The 10,376-nt window shown below is 38.0% G+C and overlaps 1 protein-coding gene across 2 annotated transcripts in view; it reads left to right on the forward strand.

The window, feature by feature from the left end:
• Positions 1–10,065, forward strand: part of LOC100153359 (multidrug resistance-associated protein 4-like) — a 161,393-nt gene extending 151,328 nt beyond the window's left edge. For both annotated transcript variants that reach the window (XM_021082309.1, XM_021082310.1), the window contains one exon: positions 7,539–10,065. Coding sequence is in view for 1 of the 2 variants with exons in the window: in XM_021082310.1 (XP_020937969.1) it covers positions 7,539–7,577 (39 nt within the window). In the remaining variant the exon portion in view is untranslated. The remainder of the gene's footprint in view (positions 1–7,538) is intronic.
• The last annotated feature ends 311 nt before the right edge of the window (positions 10,066–10,376 follow it).

Here is a 10,376-nt window from a genome sequence, read left to right on the forward strand (position 1 = left end):
TATGAGAGTCTCTAGTTCCATCTATGTTGCTGCAAATGGCATTATTTTGTTCTTTTTTATGGCTGAGTAGTATTCCATTGCGTATACATACCACCTCTTCTTAATACATTCATCTGTCATTGGACATTCAGGTTGTTTCCATGTCCTAGCTATTGTGAATAGTGCTGCAATGAACATATGGGTGCATGTATCTTTTTTAATGAAAGTTTTGTACAGAATATTCCCAGGAGTAGGATTGCTGGATCATATGGTAGTTCTATAATTGGTTTTCTGAAGTACCTCCATACTGTTTTTCATAGTGTTTGTACCAATTTACATTCCCACCAATGGTACAGGAGGGTTCCCTTTTCTCCACACCCTCTCTAGCATTTATTTGTAGACTTACTAATGACGGCCATTCTGATCTGTGTGAGATGGTACCTCATTGTTTTGATTTGCATTTCTCTATTAATTAATGATGTTGAGCATTTTTTCATGTGTCTGTTGGCCATATTCATGTGTTCTTTGGAAAAATGTCTATTTAGGTCTTCTGTCCATTTTTCAATTGGGTTGTTTGTTTTTTTGTTGTTGAGTTGTATGTGTTGTTTGTACATCTTAGAGGTTAAGCCCTTGTCACTTGTACCATTTGCAAATATTTTCTCCCATTTCTTAGGGTGTCTTTTTATCATTTCCTTTGCTGTGCAAAAGCTTTTAAGTTTGAATAAGTCCCATTGGTTTATTTTTGTTTTTATGTCTATTGCCTTGGGAGACAGACCTAAGAAAACATTTGTATGGTTGACGTTAGAGAATGCCTGTGTTCTCTTCTAGGAGCTTTATGGTATCTTGTCTTATGTTTAACTCTTTAAGCCATTTTGAGTTTATTTTTATGCATGCTTTGAGGGTGTGTTCTAGTTTTACTGATTTATGTGCAGTTTTCCAGTTTTCCTGACACCACTTGCTGAAAAGACTGTCTTTTTTCCATTTTATATTCTTGCCTCCTTTGTTGAAAATTAATTAACCATAGGTGTCTGGGTTCATTTCTGGGGTCTCTGTTCTGTTCTATTGGTCTGTATGTCTATTTTGGTATCAGTACCACACTGTCTTGATGACTGTAGTTTTGGGGTTGTTTGTTCTAGTTCTGTAAAAAATGTCATGGGTATTTTGATACATATCACACTGAATCTATAGCTTGATTTGGGCAGTATGGCTATTTTAAGGATATTAATTCCTCCAATTCAGGAACATGGAATATCTTTCCATTTCTTTGAATCCTCTTTAATTTCCCTGATTAATGTTTTATAGTTCTCAGCATGTAAGTTTTCACCTCCTTGGTCAGGTTTATTCCTAGGTATTTGATTTTTGGGGGTTATATTTTAAAAGGTATTATATTTTTATATTCCTTTCTTTTGTCTTTTTAGGGCTATACCCATGGCACATGGAGGGTCCTAGGCTAAGGGTCAAATCAGGGCTACAGCTGCCAGCCTACACCACAGCCACAGCAATGCAGGCTCTGAGCTGCATGTGCATCCTACACCACAGCTCACGGCAACACCAGATCCCTGACGCACTGAGCAAGACCAAGGATCGAAACCACATCCTCAAGGATATTAATCGGGTTCATTAACCACTAAGCCACAATGGAAACTCCTATATTCCTTTTCTAATACTTCATTGTTAGTATACATAAATGTGACTGATTTCTGAATGCTAATCTTATATCCTGCTTCTTTGCTGAATTTGTTGATCAGTTCAAGTAGTTTTTGTGTAGAGTCCTTAGGGTTCTCTACATATAGTATCATGTCATCTACATAGAGTGACAATTTTACCTCTTCTCTTCCTATTTGGATACATTTTATTTATTTTATTTGTCTGATTGCTGTTGCTAGGACTTCCATTACTATGTTGAATAAAAGTGGTGAGAGTGGGCATCCTTGTCTTGTTCCAGATATTGGTGGGAAGGCTTTCTGTTCTTCTCCATTGAGTATTATTATATTTGCTGTGTGTTTGTCATAACTGGCTTTTATTATGTTATGGTTTGTTACCGCTATACCTACTTGGTAAGAGTTTTTTTTTTTTATCATGAATAGATTTGGATTTTGTCAATTCTACATCTATTGAGATGATCGTGTGGCTTTTGACTTTTCCTTTCATAATGTAGTGTATGATGTTGATTGATTTGTGTATGTGGAACCACTCTTGTGGACTTGGGATGAATCCCACTTGGTTGTGGTGTAAGATCTTTTTTATACATTGCTGGATTCATTTGGATAAAATTTTGTTGAGAATTTTTGCGTCTATATTTATCAAATACATTGGCCTATAATTTTCTTTTTTGGGAGTGACACAGTGGAAATGAATCCAAATAGTAACCATGGGATTGTGAGTTCAGTCCCTGGCCTTGCTCAGTGGGTTAAGGATCTGGCATTGCCGTGACCTGTGGTGTAAGTCACAGAGGCAGCTCAGATCCTGTGGCTGTAGCATAGGTTGGCAGTTGTAGCTCCGATTTGACCCCTAGCCTGGGAACTTCCATATGCCATGGATATGGCCCTAAAAATAAAGAAAAAAAACTTTTTTTTTTCTTTTTTGGTAGTATTTTTGTACGGTTTTACTATTAGGGTGATGGTGGCTTCACAGAATATCCTTAGAAGTGATCCTTCTTCTTCAACCTTTTGGAAAAGTTTAAGAAGGATGGGTATAAGTTCTTTCTATGTTTAGTAGAATTTGCTGTGAAGCCATCTGGTCTGGGACTTTTGTTTGTAGGGAGTGTTTTTTTTATTACATATCCAGTTTCATTTCTCATGATTGGTTTGTTCAATTGATCTATTTCTTCTTGATTCCGTTTTGGCAGACATTATGTCTTTAGAAAGTTGTCCATTTCTTCTAGGTTTTCAAATTTGTTGGCATGTTATTGTTCATAATATTCTCTTATGGTTTTTTGTATGTCTGTGGTATCCACTGAGATTTCTCCTTCATTTCTTATTTGTCTGAGTTCTTTCCTTTTCTTGGTGAGTCTGGCCTGAGGTTTGTCAATTTTTGTTTTCCCTTTCAAAGCACCAGCTCTTGATTTGATTGATTTTTTCTATTATTTTTTGAATCTCTATTTTATTGATTTCTTTCTTTCTGCTGACTGTAGGTTTTTTTGGTTCTTCTTTTCCTAATTCTTTTTTAGGTGGCAGGTTAAGTTGTTGATTTGAGATTTTTCGTATTTTCTGAGGAAGGCCTGTATTGCTATGAACTTCCCTCTAGGCACTCCTTTTGCAGAAATCCATAGGTTTTGAACGGTTATGTTTTCGTTATCATTTGTCTTGAGGTATTTTTTTAATTTCCCTTTTTATTTCCTCATTGACCCATTGATTTTTTAGTAGCATGTTGTTTTGTCTCCACGTAGTCAGTTTTTTCCCTCATTTCTTTGCCTGTAGTTGATTTCTAATTTCATGCCATCATGGTCATAGAAGATACCTGAAATAATTTCTATACCCTTAAATTTGTTGAGGTTAGTTTTGTGCCCCAGTACGTGGTCAGTCCTTGAGAATGTTCTTTGTGCACTTGAAAAGAATGTATATTCTGATTTTTTTTTGGATGTAATGTCCTGAAAATGTCAATTAAGTGTTAAGTTTTCTATTGTGTCATGTAGGATCTCTGTTGCCTTATTGGTTCTCTGTCTAGAGGATCTGTCCATTTATGTGAGTGGGGTGGTAAAGTCTCCTACTATTATTCCCATTAATTTCTCCTTTTAAGTATTTTTTGTATATATTTGGGTGCTTCTATATTAGGGTCATATATATTGACGATTGTAATATTCTCTTCTTGAATGGATCCTTTTATCATTACATAGTGTCTTTCTTCATGTGCTTCATTTTAAAGTCTATTTTGTCTGATGTGAGTATTGCAACTCCTGCTTCCCTGTCTTTTCCATTTGCCTGAAATTCATTTTCCATCCCCTCACTTTGTTTATATGTGTCCCTTGCCCTAAGGTGAGTCTCTTATAGACAAGCATATGGTAGGCTCTTTTTTTTTTTTTTTTTTTTTTTGTCTTTTTGTTTTTTGTTAGTAGGCTCTTTTTTTATTATCCAATCTGCCACTCTGTGTCTTTTGATTAGAGCATTCAGTCCTTTGACATTTAAGGTAATTATTGATAAATATGTATTTATTGCCATTTTAGACCTTGTTTTCCAGTTGATTCTCTGTTTCTCCTTTGTTCCTTTCCTTTTTTGGTTGGGCAATTTCCTTTTATTTTATGCCTGTGTCCTCTTTTTTTTTAGTTTTTGTGAATGTAATGTTTGGTTTTGAATTGTTATTGCCCTGTTTTTCAAGTATGTTAACCCCTTTCTATACCTACTTGCTATAGCCTGATAATCATATAGGCGCCAACATATTCTAGAAAAAAATAGATTTTCTTACTTTCCTTCCCCACATTTTATGATTTTGATGTCCCTTTTTTTTTAACATCTTTATGTGTGTCCTTTTGCTGTTCCTTGTGTTTATCATCACTTTTACAAATAGTTTTCCTTCCCTTTTAAATCTATATACTGGCTTATTTCGGTTATTGCTTTACAATTGTGATTTCCTCCATCCTATATCTTATTTCTTTTTTATTTAGAGGACCCCTTTCAGTATTTGTTTTAGAATGGGTTTAGTATTTCTGTACTCTTTTAGTTTTTGTTAGAGAAATTCTTTATTTCTCCTTCTATTTTAAATGATGTTATTGTTGGGTAGAGTATTCTAGGCTTCAGACTTTTCCCTCTTAGAACTTTGAATGTATCTTTCCTCTCCCTTCTGGCCCATAGTGTTTCTGTAGGGAAATCAGCTGATAGCCTTATGGGGGTTCTCTTATAACTAACTCTTTGTTTTTCTCTTTCTGCCTTTAGAATCCTCTCTTTAACTCTTGCCATTTTATTATAATATGTCTTGGATTGGGCCAGTTTGGGTTGAACTTGTTTGGGTTGAACTTGTTTGGGGCCCTCTGTGCTTCCTATATCTTGATATCTGTTTCAGCCATAATTGGAAAGTTTTCAGCCATAATTTATTCAAATATATGTTCAATCCTCTTTTTTCTTTTCTGGAATCCCTATTATGCTTATTAGATTGTCCTGCTTCTTATTATCCCATAGATCTCTTATGTTGCTTTTGTGTTTTTTCTAGTGTTTTCTGTCTGCTATCCTGATTGGATGATGTCCATTATTATGTCTTCCACTTATTTCTTCTTCTGCCTTATTCATTCTGCTCTTCAATGCCTTTAACTCAGCTTGCATCGCTGCAAATGAATTTTCTACTTTTTCTTGGCTCCTCATACGTTCTAGTTCCTTTCTAAAGTAATCTGTATTATAGTTCATATCTGCTCTTAATTCCTTCATATTTGCTCTTAATTTCTTCACTATTTTCACTGTTTTCTTTTTGAGATCAGTGTCTGGAAGACTACAGAGTTCTGTTCATTTTTTGCTCCTTCAGATGTGTTCTGTTCCATTTTTTGCTCCTTCAGATGAGTTCTGTTCCTTCAGCTGGGAATGGTTCCTGAGCTTCTTCATTTTGCTTATATTTTTCTTATTCTGTGAGTTTAGGAAAACAAACTACTGTAGTCTTTGGAGGCTACTTATATGCAGGAGTGCCCCCGGGTATTTTGTGAGGGCTTACTATTTATATTTAGGGTGCTGTACCTGTTTCCAGGGATATAGAGGCAATGGGCAGTGCAATAGCCATTGCCTGGTTGCTGGGCATTCACAGTGGCAAAGGACCTGTGAGAAGGTGGCACAGGCTGCACCTAGTTGCAGGGCCCTGAGAAGTGACAGTGATCTTCAGGCAGGTGTGGGCAGTGCCTGGAGAGTTTAGCAATGGCAGCATTGGAGTGGGTGTATTCTCAGAGGAATAAGAGCAACAACGGGTGGTGCTCAGTTGCAGTGCCCTCCTCTTTGCCAACCTCTGAGATGACTGGGGCCACTGGTGGTCCCTGCTTATGGATCTCTAGTGGGGGTGGACCACCCCCATCTCTGGTGTCTGAGATGACTGTGCTGGTTTTCCCCTGATGCTTGTAGACCACACAAAAGATGCTCATCACTTTTAGACCCCCCACTGACCTTAACCTGAACAAGAGGTGCCCAGCCCTCCATAGCCCTCACAAAAGGTGCCTCACCACCCATAGCCTTGCCCTCTGAGAGTCCACGTGTGTGCAAGGAAAGATAGTCCTATGGCAGTCCACCCCACCTCCTCTTGTCCTCCCCAACAGTGGTGACTTGCTTCTCTGCAGGCCCAGACCTCCTCCCTGGTTCCCTTGGCTGTGTCACACTGTTCCCTAGCCCCTCAGGCTGTCTCCACACAGCCAACCCTAGTCCCTTCTCCAGAACTGACCTCTGGAGCCTGAGTCTCAGCGCCCAGCCCCCACTCAGCATCTCAGACTGTGGTGCAGATGGTCTGTACGGCTCTCACTCTGCCCTGCATTCTTTAGTCCAGCTGCAGTGCTTTTCTCCATGACTTTGAGGTCCCTCCATCTTAGCTCATCTCCTCATTGGTTAGGTGGCTTCCCAGCGTGTGGGTTTTCTTCCTCTTTAACAGCTCTCTCTCAGGAATGCTAGTCCTATCCTTATTCCATTCTCTCTTGTTTCCCCACTTTTGTTCTACCCAGTTATGTGGAGGGGTTCATGACTTTTCGGAGATTTAAGGTCTTCTGTCTACATTCAGTAGATGTGTTCTATTTGAATTGTTCTACATGTAGATGGGTTTTTTTGATGTGATTGTGCAAGAAGGTCACTGCCACATCTTACTCCTGCCATCTTGATCCTTCTTCCTCCTTGTTAAAACCTTTGATTCTCTTTTCATTCTTGTGACCCACTTATCCACAGATCACATGTCTATAGGCCCTATAATTGCTTTGCTGCACAAACTAAACACCAGGATACTTCATACATATACATCAGCATTTCAGTGCTTGTCAGAGTTCATAAAATACAGGGTTACAACCTATATTTGGATATTAAGATGCAAATCTGTTGTGCTCATTTGATGTATGAAAATGAGAAACTCTCATTCAGAGGAAGGATTTCCCAGACTTTCTGTCACCTTGTTTTTATCTCCAGGGTTTTTTGGTTTTGCTTTTGGCCACACCTGCAGCACATGGAAGTTCCCAGACCAGAGTTCAAAGTGAGCTGCAGCTGCAGCCTACACCATATCTGCAGCAATGCAAGATCTTTAACCCATTGTACTGAGACAGGGATTAAGCTTGCACTGCTACAGAAACAATGCCAGATCCTTAACCTGCTGAGCCACAGAGGGAATTCCTATCTACAAGTTTTAAGTCTGTAAGATGATTTTGCTTCTCAGTTTAATGTACTTAGCTGTGAATTAGAATGATCAGAACTAAAGTGCCTCTCCAGGTTGTTTGGCACTAAGCCCATCCCCTCTGAGGGTTATAATGGGGTTACTTCCTCCATAGAATAAATACATCCCTGGTTTTTTAAAAATTGTGCCACCACTATTGATGTAATTTACTTCCATGAAGATGTGGACAAAGAAATGCATTGTCTTAGGGAGGAGTACTTGTAAATATGTTGTTTTTGTTTTTCCCTCAGGCATACTTCAGAGACAGATTTTTCACAGGGAGCACGTGAACAAGTTATGAACACTTCCAGGGGACAGCCCTCCGCCTTAACAATTTTGAGCCAGCGCTGTGATTCTACCATAAGGTCAAGTCTATTCTGCACTGCAAAAACTATGTTGTACTTCTTTTTTACACCAACAACAAATATTTACATGTTTTTTTTATTTTTTCTCCATCTTCACCCGTTGATTTCCTGCTCCTATGAAATGATTTATATTTTTATTTATATATTATAGAATTTTCTTCTTATCCAAATCAGTGGTGTGGATCACCAATAAAAGCTTTCTCCTAGGTTTTGTGCCACAAGAGACTCCAGAGATGCAGCTCATTTTCTAAGGTATAGGACAGAGTTGTCACTTATTTTTTGCTGCTCTACAGATTACGTGCCACTTTCCAGTTATATCAGGGACTCTGTTTACTGGAAGACTGTGTGAAGCTGCCATGTTGTCTGACCACCTCCTTTAACATAACTGGGATCCGTTACTCTCCCCAAGACTTCTTTCTGGTTGAAATAGTACAGAGAAATACTAATAGGAAAAATATGTATACTTTAAGTGGTATTATAGGAAAGCTGTTCACCCCTCCAAAATGAAAGCTATATGGTTAAAATACAGAAGGACAACATTTAATTCTGTTCTAAAAGAAAAGGAAGAGAAAATATGATTCTCACAATGTAGCCCTTCTAGGGGATTTGATAATGAAGGACAGACATGTATATGATCATCTAGATGGAGGGATTGTTTTGCATATTTTATTGTAAACACATATACCACAAAATTTACAATCATAACCATTTTAAACATACAATTCAGTGCCATTAATCACATTCCCAGTGTTGGGCAACCATCACCCTCTAGTTCATTTTTGGTAGTTCTTTTAGAACTATTCAGTTATTGCTACAAAGTCATTTTTAAGTTTCATTCTCTAGGAATTGATCTGTTTCCTACAAGTTTTAAGTGTGACTGGCATAAAGTCATTTACATATCTTATATGTTTAATTTCTTCAACATTTGTAGGTGTGTTTTTTTTCCTTTTTAATTTTCTTTGACCTTTTTTTCTTGAATAATCTTACAGGACTTTTTCCTATTAATTTTCCTGCTTAATTTATCCTTCTGTTTTTTTTTTCTAGTTCATATTATTTCTTTCCTTCATCTGTTCTTCATTTTAGGATTTTTTTCCCCTCTACTTTTTAAAAACAGAAACTTAGATTAATTTTTAACTTAATTATAAAGCCTACTTTTTTCCCTAAGTAGCACTTTAGCAGCAACCTGCAAGTTTTGGTTCTTAGCACTGATAAGTAACCATAATAATAGCCATTTTCTAACTTACCTGTATCTTTTACCCATGAGCTATTCCTAAGTGTAATGTTCTCTAAACTTCAGAGGTTAATGGCATTTTCTTGTTAGATTAAACCTTGTGAATATGCTAATATTAAACCTTTTTTTAACCTATAAAAATGGCAGTTCATATGGTTCAACATAATTGTTTTGTTACTAATATGTAAGTTTCACTTTGGTCAGAGAACATTAGATTGCATTTTAAACCAAAGGTAACTGCATTCACACACAAAGTCCTGTTTTTATCTTTTTGTATTCTTTTTGGGCTTTTTAAAATGTTGTAAGCATGTGCATAACCAGTGATTTTCAAATGAAAATCTGAGCACTGGAATCTTTTTTTTTTTTGGATACATGTTGCTGGTTGGTTCTCTGGGGTACAAATTCAGGTGGAGATTAATATTGGGATGAGTATTAGGGGTACCCTTGGGTTCAACATTTGTGGAGTCAAGAGGGAAGAAACATGATAGGGTAGAGGGAAAGATCAAGCAGGACTGCTGCCCAGACAACCTTAGCTGACCCCATGGGGTCTCTGGATGAAGGTGGCCCCTCAGGGTTTCCTGACATGTCCAGTGGCCAGGCCTTTATACCTCCACCTGATGGGTCATTGCATGTATGTGGCCTGCAGAAGGGCTGGTGGTTTAAGGTTGCCCATTGGCAGCACTTCCAACAGCTGGACAACAAGTCCTTGAAGGAAGGTCTGAATGGCACGTGTCCATGTCTCCCACCTATGTGTCACAGCTACAGAGGTAGATGGTTAAGGTGTATGTACTGTGGAGGGATGCTCTTGGTGACTGCTGTAAGTCAAAATGATTAAATGTTTCTCCTAAATACCCTGTGGTCTGAAAATAAAGGAGCAGGTCCACGTAGGGGAGAAACCCTCATTCTCTGGGGTCAGCCCAGTTTTCAGCTCTTCAGGAAGCCATCAGTCATCATCCTAGGTAACTCGTGTTGCTGTAATGCCCTCAACACCTCTCATTTGTTAAAATGAACCATACTTGGTTAATGTCCTATTTTAGCCATCTTTAGACACTTATTTTTTAAACAAGGGACCCTGCTTTTTCCATTTTGCACTGAGTCCTGTAAATTATGTAGCCTGCCCTAACTATGAGTATTCATTCTTGGGTGGTCTGTTTTGTCAATAAACCATGAGCTTCTAAAGACTTGGAACTGTGCCCTATTAACTTTTAATTACATCTTTCAGCACAATGTCTGTCATGGGGAGTGCTCAGTAAATGTTTGCTGAATGAATGAATGATGACCCTCCTTCTAAACTTTATAATTTTGAAATAGTGAACCCTGGTTTTGGAGTCAGTCACACATATCTGCTTGCCAGTTCTTGGTCTGCCTCTCACTAGGAATGTGGGTGCCAAAGAATGTATTCTTCAAAGTAGAAGACTTGAGAATGAAAGGATAACCAACCAAGGTGCCAGGGCAAAAAACTGGCACCATCCTTGACAAAATGGGCTATGGTC

This window comes from Sus scrofa, unplaced genomic scaffold, assembly GCF_000003025.6.
Source record: "Sus scrofa isolate TJ Tabasco breed Duroc unplaced genomic scaffold, Sscrofa11.1 Contig63, whole genome shotgun sequence".
NCBI lineage: Eukaryota > Metazoa > Chordata > Mammalia > Artiodactyla > Suidae > Sus > Sus scrofa.